Below are 13,699 nucleotides of genomic sequence, written 5' to 3'. Positions count from 1 at the left end.
ATCCAACGGATAGAGCCTCAAGCTCCTTCCTACAACTACTATCCTCCCTGCTGATAGACAGCAAGACTATGGAGAGGTTGGGATAGAAAATCTACACCTCTGCTACCTTCTCATTTAGATCCAACCAAACTCCTATGACCAAATACTCTTAGCTCTGTTGGATAATGCCACTAAGGATTTAGATGACAATCCTGATTGTGCAGCCAAAGCTTCCTTGTCTTCACTGATAACTCGTCTCTCAAGTGAATAGACATTCCTTAAGATGCAGTTATGATGCAGCTGGAGCCTCAGCCAGGTCAGCTGCATCAGCTTCAGTACTAAGAAGGTACTCATGGCTACGACTTCAGCCTCTTCAGGGGCAAACTCCTTGACGTACATTTGGATCATTCATCCCTTTTTGGTACAGAAGTGGCTGACCTGTTTTAAATCCTTGCAACAGAAAGGAAAAGAATTACAGGATCTGAAACGCATCTTAGTCTCGCCTGTTCCTAAGATCCAGAGGAACTACATGGCAAAGAGAGTTTCAGGAATACCTCCAAGCCTGTAGCTCCCCCAATCTAGAAGACCCCCCCCCCCCCAAGAAGACTGCCTTCTCAGGCTAGGCTTTCTCGATCTTCCAGCCAAATGCCTCCTCTCCCTGATAGGGCAGGTAGTGTCTGACTGCCTGCCAAAATTCCAGCCCCCATACCCCTATCTGCCCATCTGTCTCCCCTGCGTGGTCACTCATTACCACAGACAATTGGGTTCGGTCAATCATGCAAAATGGCTACTTCATGTCATGGATCACCCCCACAAAATGAATGGGTATAATTCTGGAGTAGAAACCTTTTGGTACCCAAAAAGGAAGGACCATGGCGGCCGAGTCTAGACCTCTTGCACCTCACCCCCTTCCTAAAAGTTCCTACTTTCGGGATGCTCACCTTGCCTACTCTTTCCACTCATCCTTCCTCAGGGTTTCATGGCAACCCTGGACATGAAAGGATGCCTACCTTCACATACCTGTAAAGCCCACCTTCAGGAAATAACTATGATTCCTGGCAGGCTCATCTCACTTTCAGTTCTGTGCCTTGCCCTTTGCGCTTTTTACTGCCCCCAGGATATTCACAAAATACCTGGCTCCAGTCATCGCCTGCTGCAGGGAAAAGGGAATCCAGTTATTCCCTTACCTAGATGACCTAATTCAGCCAAAGACGAGGAAACTCTTCAGTCACTCCTAGGACCTTAAGTGCTCCTACAGTCTCTAGGGTTCATGATCAACTTCCCAAAATCCCACCTCAACCCCACACAGAATATTGTCTTCCTGGGTTACAGGATCGGGGCAGACCTCATGAAGGCCTTCCTTCCAACACAAAAGGTGGTATCTCTCCAAAACCACCTTCTTACTGCTCTACAATCAACAACCATCTACAAGGCAGTTTGAGACTTCTAGGTTACATGGCAGCTACCATTCCCGTGTTTCCTCTTGTGCATCCTTGCTAGGGGTGTCAGTGGTACCTCCTGTCGGTGTGGACCCAGCACTCCCACCCTCTAGACTTCAGGATCCCCCTGCTTGCATCAGGAACTGAGATGGTGGGTGGCTCAGGTAGCCCAGAACCCAGTTCTCCCTCTGCAAAAACCCTCTCCCTCCCAGACAATGCACACAGATGCCTCAGACCTGAGCTGGAGAGCGACTCTGGGGGAAAAAGGAAAGTACAAGGTTTGTGGACAGACTGACAGAAACGAGATCACATAAACGTCAGAAATGAGCCATCCTCCTTGCTCTACAGGCCTTACAGCCCTACCTAGAGCAGGGCCCTCTAAAGATATTCACAGAGAACGCCACAGTCCCTGTGGTATCGCAACAAGCTGGGAGGGCCCAAATCCTACCTTCTATGCAGACTAGCTCTGCGAGTATGGGAACTGTACCTCTTGGGATCTCCCTTCAGGCAGCCTACATCCATCCCTGCACAACTCCCAGGCAGATTACCTAAGCATAACCATTTCAAACGAATGGATGCTGCAAAGAGATGTTTTCCTGAATATGGTCCACAGGTGGGGTATTCCACAAATAGACCTGTTTGCCTTCTCCATAAACAGGCAACTTCTTGGCTACTGCACCAGGGCACCAGACCTCAAGGCATTAGCAACAGATGCTTTCTCGATAACCTGGAAGAGGAAATTCCTGTATGCATCTCCCCCATTGTTACCAAGGGTCCTGCTGAAAATTCAGCAGGACTCACCCAAAATCTTGCTGGCCAAGACAGTATTGGCTCCCTCTTCTTCACCTGTCCAAGGGCAATCACCACAAGTTATCCCCTTCAGTGAACCTGCTCACACAGCACAAGGGGACTCTGATACACCCACAGTGGCAATCCTAGACCTCACCCTGTGGCTGATAGGATTCTGATCCCCTTCAGACACCTATATAACGAGGACGTACTCCATTTCCTGTATGAGGCCAGGAAACCCAACACAAGGAAATCCCATCTCTCAAAATGGAAAAGGTTTTCTATCTGGTGTCACAAAAGACAGTTGGACCCACTGGAAAGTGATATGCCTCTCATCCGGTCATACCTGTGTGAACTTATGCACACAAGGTTGTCTTACTCCTGCCTGAAGGCACACTTGCCTGCTGTCACTGCCTGCCTCCCACTGGATCCACCCCTTGCATCCAAACTCCCCTCTAAACTTTTCCTCAAAGGTGTATTACACTTGAGACCAACGAGGAAACAGTCTCTCCCTCCCTGGGACCTAAACTATATTCTAGAAAAACTCACTCTAGCCCCTTTTGAGCCAGCAGACAAGGCCACCTTAAAATTTTGCACATGGAAAACTGTATGGCTGGTAGCTCTGACTTCCGCCAGAAGGGTTTCAGAATTGCAAGCTTTTTTATGTTTACACCACCTTTCCTAATCTTCCACCTGGACAGGGTGACCCTCAGGACAAACCATTCATTCACAAAGTAGTGAATGACCTATCCTTGAACCAGCCCATCCACCTGCCTACCTTCTTCCCTAACCCACAGGGGGATAGTGAGAGAGTGCTGCATTCCGTAGACGTCCACAGACAACTTGGGATTTATCTACATAAAACCAAACCCTTTAGGAAATCAGACCAGCTGTTTGTCTCCTTTCACCCAAGGGCCTTGGGGAAAGCTGTGAGCAAGCAAATCATCTCGGCCTGGATCTCCCTGGCCATTTCTCTGCTACCTACACCATGGTAAGACCTTGCAGGGCAATGTCAAGGCCCACTCCACCAGAGCAATGGCCTCTTCTGAAGCCTTCTTTAAAGGGCTAGACACCAACTCCATATTTAAGGCAGCCACTTGATCCTCGGTACACACCTTCGCCAAACACTACAAACTGGACCTTATCTCCAACGCCAGGGTGGGGTTTGCCAGGGCTATCCTACACGGATTCCTGGAAACTTCATCTAGGCCACCTCTCAATCGTCAGTGAGCTTTGGCACTCACCCACAAGTAGAATACTGCAACATTGGAATAGGACATAGAAAGGTTGTGTAAAATCTTACCATAACCATAGATGTTCTTCGTGTTTCACTGTTGCAGTCATTACAATTGGGTTATCCTGCTGGCAGGCTACCCTCAGTCGGCCTGAATTCCAAAGTCTAGGTCCGGCGTCGGTTGCGGTCGCCTCTTCCCTGACGTCAGTGCGCCAGGGGTATAAAAGATGCAGCCGACGACATTTTCTTCAGTCTTTCTTGCCGTGAAGCTAAAGCAGTTCGCAAGTGCCGGTCGGCCGACTCCTGAGTTTTTCAAATTCGAATTTCAGATCCAAAGTCTTCATTAAAGCTAAGTACCTCGTTGGTGAAACTTTTTTCTTGCTCCAGACTTATGTCAGAAAAAGTTAATTGTATTTCTTGGGGGAAGCAAATACCTCATAAGGATTTTCATTCTTATTGTATTCCTTGCCTAGGCCCTGACCGTAACGTTGCAAGTTGTCGGTTTTGTGCAAGATTTAACCGACGCACTATTAAGTACGTTTTTGCATTCCATTACTTTGGCAGAAGATTTAATTATATAATGCCATCGGAACAGCCAACTACCGGAGTTTATAAAAAGCACAAAGACAAAGAAAAGGACAGGCATCCAAGATCCAAAACCGACGAGGCTTCTGCTAGGCCTGTCGCCGGTTCGCCGGTTCTCAGTGAGGCACTTTCGCAGCCCCTGACGCCTGCTACATCAGAGCCACAGGCCACTTCCGACTCCCACGTGAAGCAGACTAGGCCGCTGGAAACTCAAGGTATTGGACACTCGGAAACTATTCCCTCAGATGGGTCCGGAGCCGCTGAGCAGGCATCGGCTTCTGAGGGTGTTTTCAGGCCTACACAGTTATATGTGAAACCTACTTCAGCTTCAAAGGCAAAGACTAAAGCAGCTATAAAGACAAAGAAACAAGTACAGCATTCTCCTGGACAGGCCTCCATGCCTAAAAAACAGATGCTTAAAATGGCCGAAGACCTAATTACTTTGATCAGGGGTTCCCATCCCCCTTCTGATAAGAGGCCTAGGCAAGAGTTGGATTATGAATCTTCAGACCAGGTTTCTATTTCCTCTGATTCCTCCTCTGAACAGGAATATTCCATTCCTCCCTATGAGGATTCTGATGCTGAAGAATCTATCCCTTCAGCCTCTTCTCTTGATTAATTTTGGGGAGACACTGCATACTATGGGGGAACATTTCCACTGGGAGAGCCAAGATTACTCAGAATCCAAGAAAAGGCTCAGAGATGTCCTTTTATTGCTTCAGCACAGGCCCCTGGCTATCCCACCTGTTTTAGACATTGTAGATGATGTATTTTCCAGTCTATCTCCAGAGTCTTTACCACCAGCTCCTGTTAAGCCAGACAGATACTATAGGGTTCCTGATTCACATAAATTTCTTTATAAAAACCCTGCTGCTGACCCAGAAACTATCTCTCAGGGTCCCAAAAGGGGTCAAGGCTTCTACTGCAAAAAACCCTATCCCCTCTGATAAGGATTCTAGGGCCCTGGACAGATGGGGTAAAAAGATTTATACTTCTGCTACCTTGGCTGCAAGAGCCATAAATTGCCAATTTCATATGCTTAAATATCAGCAATATCTTATGTCATTGCTTAAACAGAAAATGTTAAATTCAGAATGTGCAGACAACAAAGAAATGTAGGATTTATTGCATGTAACTGAACAAGTTGGAAACCATACTTTGCAATGTGGTTTTGATTCTCTAGATGCCTCCTGCAGGGCCGCTGTTACAGGTTCTGTCATTACTAGGCATGCTTGGTTAAAAACAGAATCTTCCTGATCATGTTAAAGCAAAACTATTAGATGCTCCATTACAGCACGATACTTTGTTTGGTGTTAAAGCAGAAGAGGTGTTGAAGAAAATGGAGGACAAAGCTAAATCTATGCAAACAGTCAAGGATTTCTTGCAGGTACAGCCTCCCAGATTTAGTAGGAACTGGCCTACCAAGAATTGGTCCTTTCCAGTGTCAGGCCACAGAGGCAGATCACAGCCCCAAGGCTCATACAGGCCCAAACAATGGGGTGCTTCTAGCTCCAAGAGCGGAGAGGAAAAATCACAGCCATACAGGAAACAGTCTCAATGACTTCCCCCTTCCAGCACCAAGCACTTCTCTTTTGGCAGCTCCTCTGGGGGGAAAACTAGCACTTTTTTCACAAAATTGGCACATCATCACCCAGGACAAATGGGTCCTAAATATAGTATCCCAAGGCTACAGGTTCCACTTCCACACCCTGCCAAGGCCAAACGGTATGCCAGACCTGCCACGCAATCAATGGGCAGAGGCACAAAAACAAGTTTCATCCCTCATGGACATGAGGGCCATTCAACAAGTACCAGGGCAAGAGCAGGGACAAGAATTCTATTCAAGGCTGTTCTTGGTACCCAGAAAGGACAAAGCCTGGAGACCAATACTGGACCTGTCTATTCTAAACACACATCTGGATATTCCAAAATTCAAAATGTTGACTCTACAGCAGCTTCTGCCCATGTTGAGCAAGAAGGCTTTGCTTGTGACTTTAGATCTAAAAGAGGCATACCTGCATGTTCCAGTCAGACAAACATGCAGAAGATACCTCAGATTCAAAGCTGGCTCAATGCACTACCAATTCTCTGCACTGCCCTTTGGCTTATCTACTGCGCCCTGGGTCTTCACAAAGTGCCTGGCACCAGTAATTGCATACTGCAGACAAAGAGGAATACAAATATATCCTTACTTGGACAACTGCCTCATTCAAGCAGAGAACAAGGACATTCTACTACAGCATCTGGCGTGTGTAAAGAGATTACCATGCCTAGGGTACACAGTCAACGAACAAAAATCAAAACTAGTACCCTCTCGATGATATTCCTGGGTGCAAGCTTAAATACAACTGCCCAGATGGCTTATCTCACGCCAGACAGACAACTGACTACCTATTTCAAACTGTTTGCAACAAAGGCCCAGTTATCTGCAAGAAAAATTCTGCAGGCTTTGGGTTTCATGGCATCCTGCATTCTACTAATTCCATATACAAGACTGCATATGAGGAAACTTCAGTGGTACCTAAAAAGTGTTAGGACTCTACATTGCCACAGCCTGGAAATAATAGTTACTCTCATTCCCTGCCTGCAACAGATGTTTCGATGATGGGCGAAGGCCTGTCACCAGAACAAGGGACAGCCATTCACTCTACCCCCAGCCACACAGACATTAACAACGGATGCATCGGATTATGCCTGGGGAGCCCACATGGCAGGAGGATGTATTCAAGTCACATGGTTTGCAAACCAAATGCATCTACATATCAGTCAAAAAGAGATGCTAGCTGTTCAGAATGCCCTGACAGCCTTCAAGGACCTGTTTCATCCCGGACAACTACTGATAAAGACGGACAGTATCATGGTCATGTGGTACATAAACAAGCAGGGAGGCACTCATTCTTACCCCCTTTGCAGACTAGCCATGACTTTGTGGGACACAGCATTGACTTACCACGTACATCTGCAGGCACAATTCCTGCCAGGAAAAATATTCTGTCAGACGAACTAAGCAGAAACCTCATGGATCCCCACGAGTCTTCAGCATGGTAACAAGAAAATGGGGATGCCTGGACATAGATCTATTTGCCTCACCTCACAACTGCCAAATAAAGAGATTTTGCACAAGGACTTATCACAGACAAGCATGGAAAGTGGATGCTCTATCTTTCAGCTGGAAAAACAGTATATGCCTTTCCTCCTCTGCCTCTCCTTCCCAAGGTACTCCTAAAGGTCAGACAGGAGAAGCCAAAAATGATTCTGATTGCCCCAAACTGGCCATGCCAGTACTGGTATCCAATCCTAAGGAACTTGTCTCAACACCCAGCCTGGACCTTACCTCGAGTGCCTGTCCCAGCAGAACAATCAGATCCTGCACAGTCAACTTAAAACCTTAAATCTGACAGCATGGCGGATAATGTAGTCATACAAAACACACCTCCCACTAAAGCGGTGATGGATGTCATTTTGGAGGCCAGGAAGGCCTAGTACTAGAAAATCCTATGCTGGAAAATGGAAGAGATTCTGTGCTTGGAACCAGGCACTTGGAATTGACACAGCTGTTCCAAACATTTCTCAATTTTGCAATACTTGACTGAGATGCAGGACAAAGGCCTATCTTTTTCATCTGTAAAAATACACACCTCTGCCATTTCGGCTCATTACAATACAGAGACGCCAATCTTTTCTCATCCTTTATTAAGGCTGCACCTCGGGGCCAAAAATTTAAGGCCTCCAAGGAGATCACCAATACCTGCATGGGACCTCAGTTATGTCTTGGAAAAACTCACCCTGCCTCCTTTCGAGCCAGCTGCTACAGCTGATGTAAAGTTTTTATCTTGGAAAACAGCTCTGCTCCTAGCAATAACTTCTGCAAGACGAGTCTCAGAGCTACAGGCACTCATGACTGTGGAACCTTTTATCATTTTTCATCCAGACAGGGTTTCTCTGAGGACAAACCCGACATTTATGCCTAAGGTAGTGTCCAGTGTGGCCCTTAACCAAACTATTCATCTACCTACCTTTTATCCAAACCCACAGAATAAGGGAGAGAATGATGCATACTTTGGATATACACAGACAGCTACGCTTCTGTTTGAACAGAACCAAAGCTTTCAGAAAGACAGCAATTACTAGTTACATATGCTGCAGGACCACAAGGAAAAGCTATCTCAAAGCAGACTATTTCAAAGTGGATAGGCCACTGCATTCGTTTCTGCTCTTCACAACATGGCAAGCCAGTACCTAAAGGCAGTAGGCCACATTCAACCAGAGCAGCAGCCACTTCAGCAGCCTTCCTCAGGGGAGCACCAACCAAAGACATTTTAGAGGCTGCCACTTGGAGTTCAGTGCACACCTTCACAAAGCACTATCACTTGCCACTCTACTCTAAATCCAAGGCAGGCTTTACCACTGCAGTTCTGCAGGGCCTCCTAGCCGCTCCTAACGCTGTTTAGCTCCAGCCTCCCGACCTTGGCTTTGGGATTCAACCCAATTGTAATGACTGCAGCAGAGAAACACACAGAACATATTACAGTTGTGTACACTTACCATAAATGTAGATGTTCGAGTGTATTCGCTGTTGCAGTCCAGGTTACCCACCCGCCATCCCCCTTTTCTTTGCTGGAACTTATCTGTACTTCTCTATTCTATACAACCTATGTGGTGTATTTGCTTGTAGATGAAGGCAAAATATATATTTTGGTGCATGCATGTTTTATTGACATATTTTTAGCCTACCCTTTTGGGGGCACCTGACATCTGGGGCAAGAAAAACTGAAGAAAATGGTGTCTGCTGCATCTTTTATATCCCTGGCGCACTGACGTCAGGGAAGAGGTGACAGCAACTGATGCCAGGCTTAGACTTTGGAATTCAGGCCGACTGAGGGTAGCCTGCCAGCAGGATAATCCAATTGTAATGACTGCAACAGTGAATATACTCTAACATCTACATTTATGGTAAGTGTACACAACTGTACTATGTCCTTCTCTTCCATGTTGCAGTATTCCTTCCCTCCCACCTTCCTCACTTGTATGACTGCACGTGCTCTCCTGGACCATACTGGACAGGCTATGCCATTACAGGACTGGCACCCGACTGGGGCTTTTTACTAGGTTCTGAGGGCTGGTGCGTGCAGATGTCACTCTTAAAGCCAATGTTCCAGCAGCCATGTCAGACGTCCGAGGGACTGAAAATCTTTGGAAACCTGGCTGGACAAACTGGAGAGGAAGAAGGGTAAACCCACAAGTAGAGTACTTCACATGGAAAAGGAGGACTTTTATATGGGTATGGTAAGATTTTACACAACTTTCCTTTAAATTCTGGGTATATTTTTTCTTTCTTTCCTGAAGAACTCATAAATAAAAATTGTCAGCCGTCTGTTCCCGGATATCCATGTTTCAAAAACATAAATTTCATCTTATTAAACTCATCCCTACATTCTTCATTATTTGATGTCAATCTAGAAACCCTGAAACTAACACTTTAGCACCCTTCTTTTGGTGCAAAGGATGGTTACTTTTAAAATACAAAAAAAAAAAAAAAAAAATGCATTACAAAAAGTGTGTTCTTTAAATAAGTTCCAAACTCGCCATCAGCACCCTTTCTGACTTATACATTCAAAAATGAATCTTATGACAGTTAACATAAGTAAATTTAAAAAGTAGATTATTCCAGTGCCTCAATTGTGAAGCTGGTCCGTATTCGCAGACCAAATCACAAAAGTATCATCCAAGTAACAGGATGCATTTGCATCTTTCAAAAAGATCTAGACTAAAAACTACCCAAGTTGCACAAGCACAGCGTTGAATTAATGTCTTAAAAAAAAAAACCACCATTTTCAGTATCATTTCCATAGTCAGAAATGTAACATCATTATTTGACAATGACTTGAATTTTGTCAACATGTCAAACTCACAGTCCTTGCTCATGCAGAATTACTAAACAAATTTGTGATGTGAAGTATTGCCAAGAGACTGTTCTCTGGCTGTGACATTTCTAAGCTTGTCAACAAAGTTCCAAGTATCTCTAAGGACGTGCAGTGTCTTTAAACAGATGTTTAAGTTTACATTCGATAAATTTCGCAAAAGGCTTTGTAATCGAACCACTGGTAGGTACAATAGATCGAAATGACAGGTTAAACAAATTCGAGTGAATTTTAGGTTTTTGAGCTGGTCCTTCATATTCTTTCCAAATTACCAGAATAAAGAGTAAAGGATTTTACTTTTTTTTTTTTTTTTTGGGAGGTATTCCTAGACAACTCGGATGTTCTGTAGCTTGGGCAAAACAGATCAGGCAAAAATCAGTTGTTGCTCTTTATGCCTGGAAACAGACAAACTGGTCTCCGGATAAGCCCTGTGTAGGTGGGTATCAAAGTACATTTTGAGGCTCCAGTCAGTACACTACAGTAGGGCAGTGACCACCACAGCAGCAGTTTTCAAAACGTATATCTGCACATGGTGTTTGTGAGGCAGCCACATGTACTTCTGTAACGCTACAGCAGATGCAATGTAGTGTAGTTGTGTAAGTCACCATAAAAAGTACATGTTAAAGTAGGGGGATAACTGATGTAGTATAGGCTTCCTCCCTCCAGCACCTTTTAATTCTACCAGTGCCCTTTAGACATGAGTGAGTACAGGGAGCGCAGATATTTTAGCCATTCCCAATAGTCTGATGAAGAAATGTGTAACCAGCTATGCCTAGAGTAGGAAACCGCATTTAAAACTGCATTATGTACTTGGTAGATGCTGGGCAACTGTCTAGTTCATAAAGGTAGGTGTAGGTCCTTGTGGTAATTATGGACTGAAGACCAGAGCAGGAGATGCCTCTTAGCCAAGACACACTTGATTGTTTGGGGTAAAAAAAATGAAAAATAGTATAAGCTGCTTATCCTTGTTAAGCCGTACAGTGAGTGAGCCAATACTTTGTGGCAGAAGAGTTTTAGCTTACTGGGAATGTCTGCTGGAGCTGTAAAAGCAGGTATCTCAAAAGGGCAGATGTCTGCCTTTAGCCATGTCCTCTGAGTAAGTAGTAGTACTGCAGAAGAGATCAATGTACACCAGCATGTGCTGTTAGGGTGAGTTATTGCACAGCTGCACTATACCTGTCTGACTAACTGTTGTCTACAGACCCTTATCGGCAAGTAGTTCATTACTTTTTTGAATGAATCTTAAGCAGAATTTGAAGGATAGTGGTACTTAAACTGGGCTGGACTTGCATAGTCTTGCCAAGTCCTGCTGTACCCTTAGAGTTGATATTTAAGCTAGGTGGAACATTTTAGAACGTCTGTACTTACCATAGGTGCCTGTGTAACACTTGTTTTCTAGAAAGTTCACTAGTCTTTTTGTAGATTGGTGACTTGTATACTGGTAGCATCCCCTTATCTCAAATTTTCTCTCATTTTTATTTACCTGCCTGTATAGAGCCCTGACTGAGGAAGACTGGCCCTCCATCCCTGGAATTTCCCCATTCTGCTGCCTCTCACTGGTTTTCTAGGTTAGTGTTATCTAACTGTAGCAAATTTGTTTGAATGTCTCTGTTCTGGCTGGCTGACGGGGCTGTAAGAACCCTTCTGCTGTTCCTTTTGTGCTTTGTCACAGTACCCTGGTTTGCAGGACCCCCTGTTTTACATTTTGGAAGGGGAGGGGTATCAGTTTTGTTAGTCTTTTCTGTAAATATACTATGAAACAGTTTTAGGGGGTAGTTGGAAATTTATAAAAATTCATCAGGCACTCAGGCAGAGGTTCTCCTGTTTATCAAAAAAAAAAAAAAGGACCTGATATTTCTTGGAAATTAGTGATCTTCTCTACTTGAAGTACCTAATACATGGTGACTAAATAGGTTGTAAACAGTGCAGTAGTGTATAGTGGAAGGAATTCAAGTTCACTGGAATTAATTCTGAAAAAGTGTGCATTTGTGAAAGGCTTGCTGGGCGTAGAACAAGTAAGAAGTGAGGTGCGTGCAACCTTGATTTTGATAGGGTCTTCAGAGGGGATTCCTGTCAGATTGCGACTAGCTTTATCACTGTACATAGCCTAAACTGTGAAGATCTTTAAGGTGTGGTGCACGGAAAGCTTTTTAGTTTTGTGGTGCCCCCAAACACAAATGCACACACCTTAAATGCTGTAGGTAGACCTGTAGCCATTAAAGGGCATCATATGCCTGTCTCTTAGATGTATTGGAGGACTTTTCTTACTGAAACCTAATGAAAGTTTTTATCTTTAGGTGTAAAAACAGTGTTTGCTGGCTCCAGCTGCAATGACATAGTGTGCACAGAGCAGTGTGTGATGAGTGGCCACTATGACAAGAAAGTCCGACTCTGGGATATCAGGTAAGATTTTTTGTTTTTCTCTGCATTAGCTAAAAGCAAATCTTAAGACATTGTGTGGCACTGTCATACTTTTTATAAATTCCGTTTCCTCAAAGAAACTGAAGTGATTTATTCCTAGTATCAAGTCTGTTTTCACATCTAGTGACAGTACCTTTAGATGTTCTTCGTGTTTCACTGTTGCAGTCATCACACTTGGGTTATCTGCCTTGCAGGTAGCCCCAATCGGCCAGAATAGCAGAGACTTAGTATTTCTGCGGATGCTGTCACTCCTGGACTGACATTAGGTCATCAGGGGTATAAAAACAGGCAGCCGACACCATTACATCAGTCTTTCTTGCCGAGGAGAAGCCCGAAGCAGTTCGCAAGTGCCATTCGGCTGCCACCTGAAGTTTTTCGTTTTCATTGAATAATCCTGAAGTCTAATACAGCTAAGTACCCGTTGGGATCCTTTTTTCTTGCTCTAACCGATGTCAGAAAAAGTTTACAATTGTCTTGCCTGTGGAAAGCAAATACCTCAGAGATTTTCACTCTTACTGCATCACCTGTTTAGGCCCAGACCACTACGTCCCTCGCTGTCTGTTTTGTGCCGTAACGCCCGAATCATTCGTAGTCAGGCTCTTTGTCGCTGAATTCTTTCGCTCTCTATCTCTGTATTCTGAAATGGCTTTGGTAAGCCATCCAACTACCGATTTTTCTGAAAAAACGTAAGGATGAAGACAGACCGCATAGGTCAAAAACTGCCGCCGACACTTCGTTAAGCTAGTCACCAGTCTTGCCGGTACACAGTGAGGTCCTTTGCAGCCCCTGATGCCTGCTGAGACCCATTCGGAGTCTGGTATGCTGCGAGATGCTTCAACTATGGAACTTGCAGATGTCTCTACCTTGGATGGGTCTGGAGCCACTGTGCAGGCACCAGCTTCTGAGGCAGTTCTTCGCTGTACTGATGTTCGAATTAAACAGACTTATTTTTTAACCAAAACTACCAAGTTTCTTAGGCCCAGAGTATGCACTATGCCTAGAAAACAGACGACCAAAGCGCATCCTCCGGCCCTGATGCCACAAAAACAAATGCTTGGAATAGCTGAAGACTTTATTACACTGATTAGGGGGAGTCTGCCTTCCCCTGCAGAGAGACAAGAACCCAGTCCCCTTCAGGTTCTACAGACCAGGAGTCTGATGACTGACATTTCTGATTATGAAGACATGCCCTTGTCCGTCTGAGGATTCAGATGCAGAGGAATCCATTCCCTCGGCCTCCCCTCCAGAGGATTTTTCTTTTGGTGAAACCTTGCATACTTTAAGAAAGCATTTTCATTGGGAATGCCAAGACTATCCTCAGTCCAAAAAAA

General features: G+C 44.8%; 1 protein-coding gene across 2 annotated transcripts in view; it reads left to right on the top strand.

Annotated features, from left to right (window-relative positions):
• ATG16L1 (autophagy related 16 like 1) overlaps nucleotides 1-13,699 on the top strand; it is a 1,009,779-nt gene that overhangs the window by 532,213 nt on the left and 463,867 nt on the right. For both annotated transcript variants that reach the window (XM_044070583.1, XM_044070584.1), the window contains one exon: nucleotides 12,245-12,350. In XM_044070583.1, the coding sequence (XP_043926518.1) occupies nucleotides 12,245-12,350 (106 nt within the window). The remainder of the gene's footprint in view (nucleotides 1-12,244; nucleotides 12,351-13,699) is intronic.

Source organism: Protopterus annectens, chromosome 4.part1 (genome assembly GCF_019279795.1).
Source record: "Protopterus annectens isolate FY-2018-M chromosome 4.part1, PAN1.0, whole genome shotgun sequence".
Lineage (NCBI taxonomy): Eukaryota > Metazoa > Chordata > Ceratodontiformes > Protopteridae > Protopterus > Protopterus annectens.
This window is presented reverse-complemented; position numbering and strand designations above follow the sequence as displayed.